The sequence below is a fragment of the Leopardus geoffroyi genome, chromosome D3 (assembly GCF_018350155.1).
Source record: "Leopardus geoffroyi isolate Oge1 chromosome D3, O.geoffroyi_Oge1_pat1.0, whole genome shotgun sequence".
In the NCBI taxonomy this organism is placed as follows: Eukaryota; Metazoa; Chordata; class Mammalia; order Carnivora; family Felidae; genus Leopardus; species Leopardus geoffroyi.
Window position 1 is genome coordinate 6,414,240 of NC_059339.1, and position 18,944 is coordinate 6,433,183.

At 53.1% G+C, this 18,944-nt stretch overlaps 1 protein-coding gene across 7 annotated transcripts in view; it reads left to right on the forward strand.

Moving 5' to 3' along the window:
* The window catches only part of RILPL1 (Rab interacting lysosomal protein like 1), a 39,159-nt gene extending 20,681 nt beyond the window's left edge, over positions 1-18,478 (forward strand). The window contains exons 5-9 of one of the 7 annotated variants that reach the window (XR_006707755.1): positions 7,227-7,399; positions 9,072-9,164; positions 15,548-15,571; positions 15,747-15,869; positions 17,623-17,735. Coding sequence is in view for 5 of the 7 variants with exons in the window: in XM_045458731.1 (XP_045314687.1) it covers positions 7,227-7,399; positions 9,072-9,164; positions 15,548-15,571; positions 17,623-17,767 (435 nt within the window). In the remaining 2 variants the exon portion in view is untranslated. The other 6 variants (XR_006707756.1, XM_045458731.1, XM_045458733.1 and 3 more) reach the window with 6 other exon arrangements.
* The last annotated feature ends 466 nt before the right edge of the window (positions 18,479-18,944 follow it).

Below are 18,944 nucleotides of genomic sequence, written 5' to 3' on the forward strand. Positions count from 1 at the left end.
GGGCTGGTGCTGCAGGCCAGGGAGGCCACAGGGTGGGGTTTGGTCTTCTACCTGGAAGCACTGTGCTGAGTGCTGTGGAGGTTCAAAGAGCTTACCGTCCAGTGCAGGAGACAGACTTGGACACCCACAGCCACTTAAGGTGGGAGGGGATCATCTTCGTGGTAAGAGATTGTCTTCGGGGTTCCCTTGAGGCAGAGCTTGAGAAAAGGAAAATGGGCAGGAGGTTTACCTGGGAGGTGACCCCAGAGATCAGGGGCATGAGACGGGGAAGAAGGAAAAGTGGATTCCGGGGTGTGACTGCAGTGGGAGCTCAGTCCTGCTGGGACCTCTGAGAAACACACAGAAGTGTCTTTCTGGGGGAGAAAGGCTTGGCACGTTCATCCACATGCACCCGCCCCCAGTGAGCTGGTGGCCTCTGGGGGTGTTATGTCCCCGACATTGCCGGGCAGAACCTACAGAGCAGAGATCAGGGCAGAAATGGAAAGATGTGCGATGTGTGCCTGGGGGTGGGGGGGCAGGGGGGCTTTTTCCACGGCTGGAACTAGACCACAGCTACACCTAAAATCTGGACACGGGGCACCAGAGGGGTCTGCCCCAGAGAGGTGCCCCCGGGGGGTGTACCAGGAACACGGGGGTGGCGCACAGTTTCATGGAGGAGGTGTCCCTTCAGCTGGATGTCAGTGTTGACAGTGCTAAGATTTTGACAGGTAGTTGTGGAAGGTGGACGTGCTGCTTCAGAAAAACAGTGGACTGTTCGGGAAGGGCTCGGGGCTTGTTCTTTCTTCCAGCAAATATTTACTGACTGTTTCAGGTTTGCAGACACTGTGCTAGTTTCCTGGGTTACAGGTAGGGGAGGGAAGACAGATGGGCCCACAATCAGGTTGGCTCAAATGCCAGCACGGTCGCTAGATATCTCGTGAGTTCAGGTCAGACGGTTCTAGATTCTCTGAAGCACAGGTACCTGGGATACAGTTAGGGAGGTTAGGGAAAGAGGCCTTAAAAGGGAGAGGTTAGGGCTTGCTTTTTGGCTAAAAGTGACAGAAGCCTAAATTAAAGTGGTTTAAGGAATAAAAAAAGAGGAATTTTGGGTTGTATAGCTAAAAGCTTTGAGTTAATGATGGCTTCAGGTATAGCTGGTTCCAGGGGCCCAAATGATGCTATCAGATCTCTCAGCTTTGCTTTCCTCTGTGTCGGTGTCGTTCTCAAGTCGGCTCTTGGCCATATAGTGGCCCCTGGTACTCTACCAGTATACCAACCCCAGTGAAAAGAAATTGCCTCTTTCCCAAATTCCCAGCCAGTCTCAGGAAACCCTCTCCTCGGCCCATCGCTGGACCAGTCATTGTGGCCTGAGGTCCGGAATATGCATGGGGTGTCTGTTCCTGAGTCACATGGCTACGCCACGCGGTGCCCATCCATGCCGCACGCACCGGAGGTGGGCAGGGGGAGTTTCTCCAGAGGACAGCGGCAAGGACCCAGCCCAGACAAGTATGGAAACGGTGGCAGGGCAGACAGAGACGGCAGCCGTCGTCTACAGCACCGGGAAGTCGGAGCCCAGAAGGCCACACACAAGACTCTGAGCAGTGGGGACTGTGGCGCCCCCCACAGGGTTCAGCAGGGGAGGAGTGGGATCAGCTCGGAGTCTATGGAGGGCTCTTGGGAGGGGAAGGAGCTGAAGGCAGACATGGCTGTTGGGAGCCCTTTGCAGTAGTCCAGACAAGAAAGGCGAGGTCTGTGCCAAACCTATGGCAGTGGGATGGGTGAGGAGGAGACAGATGCCAGAAATAACCACTAGGCGCGGCTGAGGGCAGTCACCCCCCCCTCCTCCCCTGGTGTCCCTCTTCCAGCCCCCTGTGCCCCATGAGAACTCAGGCCCGGCTCCTCCTGGGAAGGCGGGGCTTGCCGCAAACCCAGGTCCCGGGGACACCACCCCAGCCACGAGACGCCGAGCCCTGCTCCGCATCTATTTAGCGACAGGACAGGGACATGCCACGTCTCCTTGGCCCAACTGCCTGTCCGTTTCAGTTTCCCCTGCTGGCACCAAGCGGGTGGGACACAAGTGGAGTAAAATCAGGTGGCAGTTATGACTAAGCCGCTGGGCTGCTTTGCGGAGTCTGTTCCCAAACTTGGGGCGTCCTTGCTGAGTTTGACTCCCTCCCTCGGAGCTGAGTAGGGTTCAAGATACTTGCCACTCACACAGGGAAGCTGCGGGTTGCGGTGGCTTTCCACCTGCTGCCGCGGGATCTGGGGCCCATCCATCTCTTTGGGGCTCAGTTTCCTATCTGAAAGATGAGGGGAATGAGCTTGAGGTAGTTCAGTAGACCAGCTAGCTAGCGTGGCAGGGACAGAGGGCCGTGGGGTCGGAGGAGGGCACGGTGGATCCTCAGTGGAGAAGCGAGCCCAGTGCAGGTTTTCAAGTCATTGAGACAAGTCTTATGGGACAGCTAGGATGATGCCTAGGGAGGAACGTGGGGCAGACCACTCCAGGCAGAAGAAAGAACACGAGCCAGACTGGAGAAGGAACAGGTGCAGCTGGAGTGGTGGGCTGGTCCTGGCCTAGGATCGGTGAGAGGAGATGGGAGCTATAGAGGGATCCAGAGGTGGGGAGGAATCAGTTCTCATCAATGCCGTGGTTACTCCGGTTCTCCCCCTCGATTCATGCGATCCTTTCTGAGCTACATCACTGTCTTTCACTGTGACCACCGGTAAATAAGCCTCCTTATATGTTTTTATAGCATAGTTATTGAGATATTCACATACAATTCAGCCACTTAAAGTATACAGTTCAACAGGTTTTAGTATGTTCACTCTACTGTACGACCATTTCCACGATCTAGAACATTTCCATCACTCCCCATCTCTGCCTCCCCCAGCCCCTGGCCACAGTGAATCTGTTTTCTGTCTCTGGATCTGCCTGTTTGCGGACATTTCAGGGACGTGGAATCACGTAACACGTGGTCCTGACTGGCTCCCTCACTCAGCATGTTTTCTAGCTTGTCCGGTTTCTCATGTTTTCACTGGAGGCTTTTCTACCTTTGATAGGTAGACATAGAACCCTCTAGAAAATGATTTGGTGGGCTCCCTATCTAAAGGATTTCATCTCAAATCATAAGAAAACTGTGAAGCTAGTAGTTACCTACTTGATGTCTCTGCCTTACAAATTCTGTTATCTTAATAAATGTTTGTTTATTTAAGTGCTCAGGGAAAGCAGACAGGGGCCTGATGGCTGGTGTGTGAAGCTGGGTTTTCTGGCTGAATGCATGCATGGTGGGCCTGGAGTTACTGAAGGTGACCAGGGCAGAGTCACCCCCCGTTGCTGGGCCAGGAGCTGAGGGGGCATAGTGGCCTTGATGTGCCCAGGGCGGGGGAGAGGGGCCAGGGGGCCGGGCCTCAGGACGCAGGGCCCTGGGGGAGGATGTGGCCTTCCTTAAGCCAGTCTGGCCCCACTGCTTGTCAGCTGGCTTCTGGGGCCTCCCTGGGGACAGCTGGGGCCTCAGGGCATCTCCTTCAAGCTGTGCCCAGAGTGCCTCCGGGGACTAGTGGACAATCCTCGATAACCCCAGCCACCTCTGCGGTCCCTCGTGGAGTAAACTTAGAAGACCCATCGGCGATGGGCCTGATTTCCACGGTGGGAAGAGCCTTCGCGGTCTCTCTCAGGACAGGCCGGTCCTGGGCTGCTCGAGGCGCTCCATTGGCACCTGCAGGGCCTCCGGAAGAGCTGGAGCCCCACACTCCCTCTTCTGCACTTCAGGCAACGGTCCCAGAAGTTGGGACTTTTTTGCAAACCTGTCTGGGAATCCCCCGAGCTCTAGGGCATGAGGTTGCTGCCCTGATTAAAGAAACATCCCTTCCCCAGAGAAAAAGAACTCAGGTCTGAGGAAGCCCTTCCGTTTCTTGGGTGCTTACAGCCCACGGGGGTGGGCGGGAACCTGCTGGGTCCGGAGAGCATGTGTTCTGGGGAATCTCCGGTCTCCAGTGCCTGGGCGGAAACAGAGCTTAGACATATTACTGGATTATCAAGGGCTAGATGGGGAAATGAAGGTCCAGAGGGGATCAGGCAGCTTGCCCAAAGGCCTCTTGGGAAGTGAGGATTTGGGAACCCTCGTGAAGGGCTTTTCACCTTCCCCAGGAGGTGTGGATCCCTGCCAGACGGCCCCTCTCAGAGACACAGAGAGGCACAGACTTGCCCCAGTGAATGGCAGGGCCTGACTTATCTGGGAAGGGAGAGGCTGGAGGGAGTGTGTGAGCCTGAAATTTGGGTCCATGGCAGGGGCTGCCCGTGCCTATGGGGTCCAGGCACAGAGGAACAGGGGGTGGGGGGGTGGGGCGGGAGCAGACACGGAAAGAACATATAAAAGGCAATAGCTGCTATGTAGCACCAGCCCAGTGTTGCCGTGTGGACCCAGTGTAACCCAGTCTTCCAATATTTTTTCCAAAAGGAAGCTCAAGACCCAAATAGTGTGAAATCTCCTGATATAAAACGGTTGGGAGGGGCGCCTGGGTGGCTCAGTCGGTTGAGCATCCAGCTTCGGCTCAGGTCATGATCTCACGGTTCGTGAGTTTGAGCCCTGCATCGGGCTCTGTGCTGACAGCTCAGAGCCTGGAGCCTGCTTCCAATTCTGTGTCTCCCTCTCTCTTGCCCCTCCCCCACTCACACTCGCTCTCTCTCTCTCAAAAATAAACATTAAAAAAAATTAAAAAAAAAAAAACTTTTGGGAACTAATTCTAAAGAGTTTTAGAACACAGTGAAGGCCACACAAAATGTTGGGGGGGGGGACTGGGGGGACACCCAGACTTCCTGGTAAACTCCTACACATTCGTCAAGACCCCATGCACAGAGACTACCTCTGCAGTAATGTCTTCCATGATCCTTCCCAGTTAAGAGTTTGATGTCCTTGCACCTCTTATTATAGGACTTTGTAAGTTTCTGTCTATGTGTATCTTCCCTCCAACCCCAGCTGACTCATCTCACTAGCTCAGTGCCCAGCAGGCACACAGGTGATGCTCAATAAATGCTGAATGTTTATTGAGACATCCAGTATTTATCGAGATCCCAATTATTTATTCAATGTTTATTATAGACATCTAAAGATGCTCCGTGGTTAACCTGGGCAGGAGAAGGGGATTGGCATTAGTGAGTGCCTACTGCATACAAGGCACTTGCCATGCATGGTCTTGGGTGGAGGACACTGTCCAACTGTGTGGCTTTGTAGGAGGCAGACGCTGAAGATGTGCCCCGAGGACACAGCCCACCTGAAGGTGTGGCATCAGCAGATACCTAGAGAACCTTCTTGGGACGTGAAGTCGTCCATACTTGTTGGGTGGGAAGAGGCCCCGCTCCATTGCCCAGAGGGCTTGGGGATGGCGTATTTCCATCTTCTGCTGGAGCCGGGTGCCTCCCCTGCTCCGTGCTGACTCCTGGTCAGACCCACTTCCCCCACCTGTGCCTGCTGGGTGACTCTCTGTCACTTGATCTGCCCTGCTGAGTGGTGTCTCCTTTCAAGTGTCCTTTCCCAGAACAGCCTGTGCTGACTGTCCCAGGATGGAGGCATCTCAGCTCTGCCTCCTGGGGTCCTTCAACCTGCTGGCCTTCTGTCATCGTCTGGGTCGGCATGCTTTTCCTCCTATGCTGCTGTGGGATTTATTTTGGGCAGGGGGGTGGTGTCTCTGTTTCAACCCCACTTTCCCCTGTTCCAGAGCTTCCCTGCTGTGGTCCTGAACTTTTGTCCACTCCTCCTAGTTGATGATGGGATATTGGCGGTTCAAGGGTGTCAGAAACCCCTGCAGGTTTGGCCAGCTGACTCGGAGGCAGTTTGCAAAACCTTCCTTGCTATCAAAAAAAAAAAGGAGAAAAACACACTTGTTGGAGAGGATGTGGAGACTGTGGAACCCTCCTACGCTGCTGACGGAACGTAAAGTGGGGCAGCTGCTGTAGGAAACAGTTAAACAGAGAGAGACCATGTGACCCAGCAGCTCCTCCCCTAGGTATCCCCCCGGAGGAATTGAAAACGGGTTCAGACAAATCCTCGTACACAGATGTTCATGGCAGCACTGTTCACAATAGCCTAAAGGTAGAAACAACCAAAATGCCCTTCAGTGGGTAATAGGATAAACAAAACATGGCATATCCATACGCGGAATAGTATTCAGCCATGAAAAGGCACGAAGCACTGACCTGCTACATAGCATGGATGACCCTGGAAAACACGACGCTACCTGAAAGAAGCCAGACACAAAAGGAAACATACTGTTTGATTCCATTTATTCGAAATGTCCAGAAAGGGGAAATCCACGGACACGGAAAGCAGACAGTGGTCGCCAGGGTCTGGGGGGAGGAGGGCTGGGGAGTGACGGCTAGTGGGTATGGAGTTTCCTTTGGGGTGATGAACATGTTGTGGAACTAGACAGAGCTGCTGACTGCACAACACCGTGAATGTACTAAGTGCCACCGAAGTGTATTTTTAATGGTCGGTTTTATATTAAGTGTCTCTTACCAGTTGTTTTGTTTTGTTTTAAAAACCTTCTTGCTGTGAGAACGGGAGGGAGGATGGGGTTAGGGTCTGGCCTGAAGCAGGTGACTTAGCACGCTCCGGTCCATCTGAGGGACCTGCGTGGAAAGAGAAATGCCCCGCCCGTGCACACCTGCTGTGATGTCACCTGCCTCTTCCCCTGGGCTCCCTCTGATCCCTCAGCCACTGGAGATGACGGGGCTTGACCAGAAGTCCAGGAACAAATGGGAAAACCTGTACGACTCAATGTTAAATGAAAAGGGAAGAGAAAACTGGGCATAAGCTCTGATTTTAACAACTTTGGCCAAATTAGCAAAGGTCTTCTTAGCAACGGTCTTAGTAAGAACACGAGGAGAGAATATGGGACAAGGAAAGCAGATCTATGGGGGCGGCAGCATTTGGGGCGTGCTGTTTCTTCCCCTTGGACACCTTTTAGTGGTGTTGGTAATAACCCCCTGAGTCAGGTGGGGAGGCACCAGGACGGCAGGGCTGGCTGCTGAGAAGGCGAACAATGAACAGGTGGCCGCTGGCTTTCGTCTCCACCGCGATGCTGACTGCACAGAACGTGAGCAGAGGCCGCCTGCGAGTTCTTAAAATAGCGCCCTTGGCAAGCTGCGAGGCCCCGGGAGGGTGGGAGATGCGGGCTCCGGCAGGATGCGGGGTGGGTGCTGGTGCTGGTGGCCGCCAGGAATTCATTAGCAGCATCTCTGCCTCCTCCAGACGGAGCCGGGCGGAGAGGAGTGTGTCTCAGAGGCGGAGAAGATGGCCATGGATCTCAAGGACCCCAACCGCCCCCGCTTCACCCTGCAGGAGCTGCGGGACGTGCTGCACGAGAGGAACGAACTCAAGTCCAAGGTGTTTTTGCTGCAGGAGGAGCTGGCGTACTATAAGAGGTGAGCGTCCCCGGGAGCTCCAGGGCTGGCTCCTTGCTGGGGTTGTGCGGAGTTTGGGAAGGACAAGGACTGCATCTGTCTCCGTTCCGGGGACCCTGTCTGGAAGCACTTACGCACAAGTTCACGATCCCTTTCTGAAACTCTTGGGCCCAGGCGCGTTTTCTAATTCAGCACTTCCCAGCTGTTAGAAAGGGATACATAACGCACACCACCAGCGAGCCCTGAGGCAGCCCCCCCAAATCAAACACGCTAATATTTTTGTGGCCAAGATGTGAATATTCGTACGACATGGGATAAACACTGTCATCGGCCTCATGAGAGTTTTTCAGGTGTTGCCACCAAATGAATGACCAAAAAATGAATTTTTGTTTTTAGAGCTTTTTGGATGTTAGAATTTTGCAGGTAAGAGATGGTAGAGCTGTGCAGCCTAAGTATTTGTTCATTCGGTTCATGGCCAGTGACCTCCTTGCATATGTTAGGGCTGCACTGTCTCCTACGAAAGCCACTAGCTGAGTGGCTATTTAAGTTTAAACGAGTTAAACTAAAATAACATTTAAAATCCAGTTCCTCGATTGTACATACTGGTTCAGCTTTATACACACTACCCCTCTATTGGTTTCTCAAAACGTACTACATTTGTTTCTACCTCAGGACCTTTGCACATGCTGGTCCTGTAGCTGGGAAAACATTCTCTTTGACTCTTCCCATGGTTGACTGCTGGTCACTCAGGATTCAGGTCAGAGGTCACCTCCTCAGAGAGGCCTTCCTTCCACATTATCTCCCTTTCAAAGGAGTGCCCTGTCCCAGTCACTGTCACTTTACTCCGTTCACAGTCCTTCACCGTCTTTTTGAAATCCTGTTCGTTAATGTGCTTGTTTTATTGTATGTTTCCATACCAGACTATAACAACGTGAGACCAGAAACCACATTCGTCTTGTTCATGGCTAAGTTCCCAAGACTTAGGATAGAGCTTAGCACAGAGTCGGTATGCAACAAATACTTCTTGAGTGGAGAGCCAGAAGGAAGGACAGATGCACCAGATGTGGTCCCTGCTCCAGTAGGGACAACGAGAGGCACAGAAAACACAGTGCCGTGTATTTTTATTGAAAACCCACTGTAGGCCTGGCACATAAGAAAGTTTTACTGATGCTGTGTGCACTGGCTGTTCAAAGGGAGAGTTTACTTCTCAGGGATGGGGTAGAAACCAGGAAGACTTCATGGCAGAGGTGGCATTTGAACTGGGCCCTTCCCTAAAGGACAGGGTACTAGTCAGGTATGGGGGATGTTGAGATGGAAGAAACCACAAAGGTATGAAGATAGCATTTGGCAAGGACAGGTTCTGTGTGGCAAGATTCTTCAGAGGAAACTGAAGGTTGCGTTTCTGAGATGTGGGTTCCTTTCCTGAAATTCTTCACATTTGACCAGCTGGGCCAAAGAGACCATAGGCATTGCTTCCAGGGCTGACCTCTCTCTTCACTGGCCACGCCCACTGCTAAGAGGCCAGCCCCCCAGGCAAAGAGACTGTTGGGGCACAGGCCACTATGGCCATCTTCCTAGGTCCCCCTCTTCCTAGTACAAGCCCTCCCAGACCATCAGACAATACCCTTCTAGAATATTCCAGCTCTTACCGAATTGTTGACTGTCTTATCTCACACCTCTCAACTCCTTCCAGTGAAGAAATAGAAGAGGAAAATCGAATACCCCAACCTCCACCGGTCGCCCACCCGAGAATGTCCCCCCAGCCGGAGTCTGGGATCAAGCGACTGTAAGTGATGTGCTTCCTGAGTGTGGGGCTGCTCGCTCACGGCTGACCTAGTGGTTCACACAGCCTCTCACTTCTGGGCACCTGCTCCAGGGCCAGGCTTGTCACTAACCATCTCCTGCTGAGACAGGCCTAACCCCGGAGCACACCGGGCCTGGCCCTCGACTCTGAGTTCATCTCTGTACCTGAATGCTGAGTTCCTTCAGGGGCTCCCTGGGCAGAGAGGTTTGGGTAAGGCTGAGAGGGTGGAAAGGGGGCGGGGCCTGTAGCCAAGCCTCGGGGCTTCGGCGGGGGGCCTGTCACTGGGCAGCAAATAAGACTGGAGGGAGAGATTCGAGCATCTGAAGGGTTGGGCCCTGGTCCGCTGGATCAGTGCGTTTCCATGCTGACTCCCACACCACCCCTGTCTCTCCACTAAGTATTCACTGCTGCATAATACATGCAGGCAGTCAGGCCCTGTTTGCTGTGGGGAGCACACAAGAAAGAAACTCAGCCTTGCCCCTCAACCAGACTTTAAACTACTTCAGTGTTTCTTTACATCAAAAGACTCCTTTGAGATTCCGAGAGTTTGCAGACCCTTTCCCTGAGGGCAGAGGAAAACCACACATACGGTTTCAGGTTCATTGACACCTGCAGCCCTTTAGGTAGAGGGTTAAAACTTCTGGTCTCGTTGGCTAATGTCTGCTAAGGGCCTACTATGTGCCAGGTTCTTTTCCTACAGATAGATGATCTCATCCAGTCCCCACCGTATCCCTGGGAGGTAGAGACACTGTCATTCCCGTTTTACAGTTAAAGAAGCTAAGGCAGCTGCCTAAGGACGTTCAGTTGTTAAGACGCAGAGCCAGGGTTCAAACCTGGGCAGCCTGGCCCCAGAGCCCACGTTTCGAACTCTTTGCAGGGTGCGCGTGCTCACACTGTTGTCTTGTAGCCTTGATGTCTCTCCCGAGAGGGTCTTCCTCCCTCCGGGCCTTCCGGCTCTACCCTCTTCCTCTCTTTCTCCCAAACTCTGGCAGAAGCTTTGTGAAAGGAGGTGGCAAGAGTCGGAAGAGCCACCGGGAGTGTGTGGGGAGGGGCACTGGGGTGTCACTCGGGGACCTCACCCTTTACAAAGCCAGTTACGTTAGGAAATCCTCGGCTAGCCCTCACCCTGTGAAGCGACTGAACGCTCAGCATTGGTGGCCGGGAGGGGAAACCAGGACACGTGCAGCCTTGTGACTGCTCTTGGAAAAGGCCGGCCGCCCTCTGGAGCATGTGCGTGAACGCGTGGCTCCTTCCCAAGCCCCTCTCGCCAGCCTCACGTTGCTTATTTGCTTGGCCCTCGATCCCTGTGTGCAGTCCCCAGTTCTGGTTAGCCGTAAATACTTACTGAAGGGTGGAACTTGTAACCAGAAAGGCTTCCTCTGAGTCCCAGCACTGTTTGGCCATGTATTAATTAGTAATAACATTGGCAATTGAAACTCAACTCAAAGTAACTGAAGAAAGACTGGGAGCTAAGGGACCAAAAATTCCCAGGTCAGACTGGCTTCAGGCTCAGCTGGATCCAGGCCTTGTCATCAAGGGCTTTGCCTCATTCCCTCCACCTCTGGCTGTTTTCCTGAACACACTGTCCCTCAGGGTGGCAACATGGCAGACATCAGCTCAGCCTTCTGCTTTCTTCTGTCTGAGACTCCAGTGGGAAGAGAATCTTCCACAGGAGTCACGGAATCAAGTCTCATTGGCTCAGACCGGGTCACATGGCCTCTAAGCCAATCACAGGACAGTATATCCATCAGCCGGGTTGGGTCTCCTCCACATGCCTGAGGCTGCGATGGCTCAAACTTGGTCTGGTTCAGATGGACCGGAAGTAGGGGGGAGGACGGGTCCCACGGGGCTCACAGGGCTGGGCGGACAGAAGGATTGGGTGTCTGTTGTGGCCTCATCATGGGGGTGAGGGTCCTCCAGTCTGAAGTCTTATGATGTACTCAGTACCCAGGGAGACTCTCACCCTTGGTTAGCGTTTCTCATCCAGCGCTAAGCAATGGGATTGACTTTTGTTGAACCCTGAGCCATCTGCCAGCCCCACACAGACGTGTGGGAATGAGCATCATTGACCTTGTGCTTCAGTAGCTACAACTTTGGGTTAAGACCTGGGGAAGCTGAGACAAAGTTCATGAGCCCACATAATCCGCCCCTGGGCTGAGGAGGGGCAGGACCGAGAGACCAGGCCTGTGCTTCCTTCAGCGATTCGTTGCCAGGTCTTTAAAAATCAGACCCTCTTAGGGGCGCCTGGGTGGCTCAGTTGGTTACGCGTCTGACTCTTGGTTTCAGCTCAGGTCATGATCTCACGGTTCGTGAGTTCGAGCCCGGCTTCGGGCTCCGTGCTGACGGTGCGGAGCCTGCTTGGGATTCTCTCTCCCCCTCTCTCTCTCTGCCCCTCCCCCACTCACTCTCTCTGTCTCTCTCTCAAAATAAACTAAAAACAAATCTTTTAACGCCTCTAGCGCCGCAACCCTAGGATGTACGCAGCTGTAAGCCTGCCCTCCAAGCGGGGCTGTCCTCGGTTTTAGAGTTTTCTGCTCCAGCCCCCCTTTACTCGCAAGCAGACAATTAAGAGGGGCTTTTGCAAATCCCAAACTGGATAAAATGCAGAGACGAGTTATCAGAATTAGCCAACAGTCTTCTTCCCACCGGTCCCTCTACCCACACCTGAATAGGCTGTGGTGTCTAATCCTTTTTTCCAGACTGGTCTACAAAGGACTCTGGGCCCTTCTCCCCTTCACTGTGGCCTCTGTCTGCTCAGCAAGACCTGGGGCTCCGAGACTGGGAAGAGAAGCCGCTGGAATTGGGGAGCCAGAGAGCGAGAAACACACAGAGGGGGAGAGAGAAATCAGAATCCCCCCCGTCCACAGGGTGCAGGTGGCCAGTCCCATGGCCACCCCGGCCTTCTAGGGGATGATTAGAAGATCAGACTGGCACAAAAGGCTTTTGACCAGCCCAGGCAGGACACTGGTCGCCTTTGTCCACCTCGGCTGCTGACTGAGAACTGTCAGTGTGGCCTGTGAGCCCAGAGCCAGGGGCCGGGACGAATCTTTCCTGGGGCTGGGGCAGGGAATGGGGCTCTTAAGATGGTTTCACGCCCGCCTCCCTTCCCATCCCTCACACCTCTGGCACCCATCAGGGTCCACTTGTCCCTCGGTCCTTGCTTTTGTGGAATATGAATCACACAGCCTCTTTAGTACAGGACCTGGCTGCTTCCTAGCTCAACCTCATGCCCTTGACCGGTTTTTTCCACCCACCAGTGAGTGAGCAGTACCTACCCTGGAGGTCTGGAGGGGCTCCGTCAGCTTACAGCACCTACACTGAGGTATCTTCCCCCTGGTCAGAGACTCAGAGCTGGGAGACTTAGCCCCACTTCTCAGATGAATATCGGGCCCAGAGAAGCCCACTGACTTCATTTAGATCGTACCATTGGGAAGGGTCAGAGGTGGGGTTTGAACCGTGCCTTCTGTGTACCTCCCACCGCCCGTTTCCTTGCCCTATTCCTGAGTCACCAGCTGTGGGCCGACTGCCCAGTCCCTTCTGTCCCAAGTGCACCACAAGCCAGGGACGTCAGCGTCTGCGTTTCTGGGCTGAACCGGCGAAGGGAACCAGAAACTCCTGTCACCAGTTAAAACTGTGCCCAGAAGACGGTCCAAGAAAAGCTTGTGACTGAGCAGCTGCCGGCCGGAGAGTCCAGGTTGGCACTGCCTGGGAAGGTCACGAGGGAGCTCTGAGTGACTCCAGTCTTGTCCCCAGCGGCCACCAGTCACCAGCGCCCCCTTTGTGTGGCCTCTGTCTCTCTGTTACAGAGGTACACACAGCACCCAGCTGTCTGCTGAGCCGGGGCGGAGGGGCCGGCCAGGGAGGCAGGGCACAGGCAACGGTTCTTCTGCACCCGAGAGATTGGCCTCAGAGGAGGCAGCCACCCAAGTATCAGACACTAGTCCCTGTCCTCCTACCCACCGCCCTCCTTGCTTCAGCCCAGAAATAGCTTCCTCACAGCCTCCCATTGCACTGCCTGAAATGCCACTGTTAGAACTGCATTTGGTTTGCATCTTCCAGAAATAATCAGTGGGGAGGGAGATGGTAAAGCCAGCCACACCATATTCAGACATAAACTTTTGACCAAAAAAAGCCAGTCTTTTTTTTTTTTTTTTTTTTTAATGCTTATTTATTTTTGAGAGAGAGAGAGACAGAGCACAAGTAGGGGAGGGGCAGAGAGAGCGGGAGACACAGAATCCGAAGCAGGCTCCAGGCTCCAAGCGGTCAGCACAGAGCCCGATGTGGGGCTCGAACCCACGAACCATGAGATCATGACCTGAGCATAAGTCAGACACTTAACTTACTGAGCCACCCAGGTGCCCAAGCCAGTCTTTTCCCAGGAAGTGGCTGTCCCTCCAGAGGACAGGGAGGCTTCTGGGAAGGAAGGGGGCCATCCGTTCAGTGAAGCATATAGTTACTTGACTGGAACCTTCCAGGTGTCCCAAGGCCCCTGTGCACCAGTCTGACCCCTGATGGGACCCCAAATGAAGCCCAGCATTTCCAGGCGGGCATACATCTCACCCTGCATCTGGGGCCATCCTCCACAGTGACTGTGTCTTTGGGGGCCAAGAGGGGTCCTGGCAGAGGTCGAGCCCCTGGAAAGCCAACAGTGCCGGACAGCCCGGCCTCTGGGGATTGGGCACGTTCAGATGACAAAAGGTGTCCCCTTTTCTCATCGCCGCGAGAAGACATCCACGTGGTTCTGCCAGGATGCCAACTCCCAGCTGCCTTTTGAAGTGTATCAGAGGTAAATCCAAACACAGATAATCCCAAACCTCACTAGACACTCACATTCTATCTTTTCCCCGCCCGCATCAAAAAAAAAAAAAAAAAAATCAAAATTGTTCAGAATAAGCTCTGATTCTGACTTGAGTGTCGTTTCTTCTTCGTTTTCCTTGCCAAGACCAGGGACGGACGAGAAGTCCGTGTCAGCTCTGACTTAGCAGCGGGGGTGGCCCGTGCACGTGCTCTGCCTCGGTCCTCTTGCCCCGCCCACTGTGGCCGCCTCGTCTTCTCTCCTGGACACCCCCCCTCCCCCCGCCAGCTGCCTTCTTCGGGGCACGGGGCCTGCGGTGCATGGTAGTGGGGGAGATTTGCTGGAAGATACCGAGGGTGTCCCCACTAAGCTACAGCGGGTTTTGACTCCTTCTTTCCCAAACCCAGGCCTGCTTTTCAGCCCCGAGGCCGACCCTGTCTTCCCTCGGTGCTGCGTGACTTTGCTAGGGCTGCCTTAATAACGAGCCGCCACCTGGGAGTCTTCAGCGACAGAAATGCTTTGTCTCACCCTCCTGGAGGCTGGGAGTCCCGGAGCCAGGGGTGGCCAGGGCCCGTTCCCCCTGAGGACCGAGAGAGAATGTTCTGTGCCTCTCCTAGCTTCAGGGGTTTGCTGGCGATCTTTGGCCTTTGCTGGCGTGTGGAGGCATCACCTGGATCTCTGCCTTCATCTTCACAGAACGGCCCCCCTGTGTGTGTGTGTGTGTGTGTGTCCAGATTTCCCCCTTTTATAAAGATCTGCTCTTCTCGGGGCGCCTGGGTGGCTCAGGCGGTTGAGCATCCAACTTTGGCTCAGGTCATGATCCCTCGGTTCTTGAGTTTGAGCCCCGCGTTGGGCTCTGCGCCGCCAGCTCAGACCCTGGAGCCGCTTCGGATTCTGCGTCTCCCTCTCTGCCCCTCCCCTGCTCGTGCTGTCTCTCAAAAATAAACAAAAAAAAAAAAAAAAAAAAAAGGAAAAAAAAGATCCACTCTTCTCTAGTAGAACTTTCTCTTGTTACCTCCTCCAAATAAGGTCGCTTTCCGAGGTCATGGGAGGACTTCACCATGAGTTTGGGGGCGGGGGGGGGGGGGGGGGGACACAGTTCCATCCGTAACGCCTCCTATAAGCAAACCCTTCAGCCGGTCTGTGCGTGGAATGTGTTTGTTTTTCATGCCTCCTCTGTTTTTATCTTCTCTGTGTCTATCTGTACTTTCCTAACCAGGATCTTTACAGCCATAATGCCCATGGTAGCAGCGGGACTGATAATAGATGACCCCACCCTGCAACCTGTCCGACGACTCGTTTCCCTTGTAGGCACTGTGTGTGTTTCTGCTTGCGTTCTGAGCTGTGCCTTTGGAATGTGTGCTGAGGCTCTGCCAAGGCCGGCCTGTCTTCCTTGGCCACTCCAGCTGCATGGCCCCCACCCGCGCGCGTGTGTGGAATGTGATTTCAGACCTGTGCCCGTGAGTCTCGATCTGCACGAGGGCAGCTGCGGAATTCTCGGCTCTGTCACCGATAATTCTTTCTGTCTTTTCTCGTTTCCGTTCTAAAAATCACCTTGTCCGTGATCCAGTAAAGAAGGTCCTTTAAGTGACGGGTCAGTAATCAACGCCCACTGTGACCACCAACCCCCGAGTGACACTAATGCCGTGTTGGACCTTCACGCCCTAGCTTTCTAAACCGCTTTGTTTCGCCGAGCCATCTTCAGAAAGCCATTTGATCCCGTGAGGAGGGGACCAACGCTTTGTGTCTCTCTGGGTCCCCTTGGACAGGAAGCAGCATGTGGCTTTCCTGCTTGAGTCAGGTAGAGGTGACATGTGGCAGTGATATGTTGCTGTATTTTTGGCCAGCTAATTGCCCTGATCACACTATGGAGGGAGCTCGCAAATAACCCGGTATGAAAATTGTGCCTTTGTGTGTCAGGACGCATGTCTGTTGTAGAGAAAAGAGCCTTTAGCTGGTAGGGAGAATTTCTCCAGATACACTTGGCTTGCCCCAGCTTTACAGTGAAAGACCACTTTATTCCCGGTAGGAGGTGACCGTAGGGTCCAGTAATCACAGAATAATAAAATCATGTTTGCCCAGATGTGATTAAAACTGAACTCCATAGGCCATAGCACTTACAAGCCAGGGGGGTGGGGGTAGGGGAGAGCTAATAGGTGAACAGACAGAGGAACTAAAAATAGTTGATTTGAAGCTTCAGTTTCTCAGCGGTGCCTTCCTATTCCTGCCCCCGGGAAACGTAACATAGCTATTATCTCTCTCACCAAGTTCAGAAACCAAAATTGAAGAGTAGCAGAACTTGGTGAGAGAAGAATGAACCTCATTAGAAAGTACGAGTATCGAAGGGCAAGTTAGCCAAGGTTTTTGGGAGAAATTCAAGGTGGGCCGCCTCAGGTTTACTTGGGGGCCCTGGTCTTTGTGGAGGTGGAGGTAAGGCAGACCTCCTTTTATTTTTTAAAAAAAAATTTTTTTTTTCAACGTTTATTTATTTTTGGGACAGAGAGAGACAGAGCATGAACGGGGGAAGGGCAGAGAGAGAGGGAGACACAGAATCGGAAACAGGCTCCAGGCTCTGAGCCATCAGCCCAGAGCCCGACGCGGGGCTCGAACTCCCGGACCGCGAGATCGTGACCTGGCTGAAGTCGGACGCCTAACCGACTGCGCCACCCAGGCGCCCCAAGGCAGACCTCCTTTTAAATGGGCCAGTTCCGGGGCGCCTGGCTGGCTCAGTCTGTGGAGCGTGCGACTCTCAATCTCAGGGTCGTGAGAGCGAGCCCCATGTTGGGTATGGAGCCTACTTGAAATAAAATTTTAAAAAATCAATGGGCCAGTGTATAAGCTTTTTGCCTGTAATTTCTGCCTTCGTCTTTAAGGCATCAGATGGTTCACTCTGATCAGTGATCAGCAGTCACAGCTGTTTCAGAAAGACCCCTTGGTCTACATCGGCCACTGCCAGTCAGCAAGTCACTGTGCTAAGGTCTAAAGGCTTTCGCCCTTAAGTCAGTTTCCAACACTAAACCGACGGTTTCCCCAGTCTCATTTGCAGACGGTTTTCACAGCGTTTAATCACAGAACTGTGGGCACCGTTACTTGTTTTCGGTTGTCTCATTCTTCTAAAATAACTACTCCCGACTCCTCTCTAGCAGTAATATCCAGGAAATCTGGGCCCTGATGTGCTGCTTTTCCAGTTTCCCGATTCACGTTACATAACTACCTAAAGGAAAAACATTTGTCTCTTTATGTCGGAATCATCTTAAATTCTAGGTGGCTCTCAGTCATTACTTTCTCTGCATCGTTAGGGTAAAGAGACTCCAGACGTGTGTTTCTAGTCTTTTTTTTTTTTTTTATGTCCGCTGATAATGAGAACAGACCCTCAGCAATGCTTAAGTAAGAGATGAGATACATCACACATCAGTAGTTGTGTATGCCCCGTTCACACTGTGTCACCTCCAAGGTGCGGTGACAATGACATGCAGAAGCCCCTGCTGCTTTCTCACATAACTTTGACCCGCACCCCTACCTCTCCTTTCACACCTTGGATTGATCTGCTTCCTTCCACGTCTGCTGCTGTGTGTCCTGGCATTGCAAAAACGCTACCGTGCGCAGCGAAGGCGGGCTCTCATTTCTCTCTTTCCCTTTCGAAAGGTTTAGCTTCTTCTCCCGAGATAAGAAGCGTCTGGCCAACACACAGAGAAACGTGCACATCCAGGAGTCCTTCGGCCAGTGGGTCAACTCCCACCGTGATGACGGTTACACGGAGCAAGGACAGGAAGCCCTGCAGCACCTGTGACCGCAGCCCACCTCTGCCTTTGGACCTGAACTGTCCACCGCCAGCACCTGCAGTGGAACCTGGCAGGGGTCACTACCTTGCACACCTCTCGGTTCAGATGCACCCTCAAGACTGATCCCTCAAACAGACTGTCTCCTTTGAGGAAGCACACTGAAAAACTGATGCCAAACTCTAAAGAAATGTTTATTTATACCCAGGGCTATCACCGTTTATAATAGATGACCGATCTCTTAGGATATATATTTAATAATAACCATGAGCAGAGGCCAGACTTTTGCATTAACTTCAGTAACACAAGCTTCTTTAAGCCAAATACACACATGCCACTATAATTGCTGTTTGACTTGCTTTGTATGAAATTCTGTGTGTAGGGGTTTTGTTCACCTGTTTGTCATACTTAAGTGGGAGGCAGGGAAGTGGTATTCATTAGCTCATTCATGGAATTGTCAGCGGTGGTAGCATAATACGTAGGATGCATCCATTAGATAAACCGGGCCCCCAAAGTCACCAGACGGGCTGGCCCCACTTAGATGCAAAGCAACAGTAGCTAAGGACCACCATCCTCCCACCCAGAAACTGGACACAACTTTGTAAGAGCTGGTGGTTCTCTTTTGCACCTTGTTACGGATACTGCCTAGAGCATGTGGCGAGTGCCTTGGAATCGGCTGTGAGTTATGCAGTGCTAACCAAACAAAGTTGCTAAGGATGAGACATTGCAGCCTTTCTCATTTCTCGTTTGTTCCCCCCCAACCCTTTTTTTCTTTTAGCCTTCAATCCATCAAACACAGTCCCCTATAAAGAAGACAAGTGTCCCAGAGCGGACGTGGAATGGGGTTGGGGAGCCTAGGGGGTGCAGGACGGGGGTGGGGAGTAGACCTGCCAGTGCCAGGGTGAGGGCAGTGGGTGGAGAGGTAGTTTGGGGACTACACGTCTGGCTGACTCATGGGGCTGTGGTGGCAGACGGAGAGCCAGAAGCCTGCATCTGCTGAGTTGGGGTTTTGCCCAAATAGCACTTTCTCTCTACCCACGGAGGACCCAGGGCACAGGCTGGGCGCTGACAGATTGAGAGAGGCAGCGTGTGCTAACAGAGCGCTCAAGTACATCTGACGGGTCCACGTTCTACACCTTCTCTCCTGGTTTGCCGAGAAACCATCAGTTGGTTTGCAGAGTTCACGGG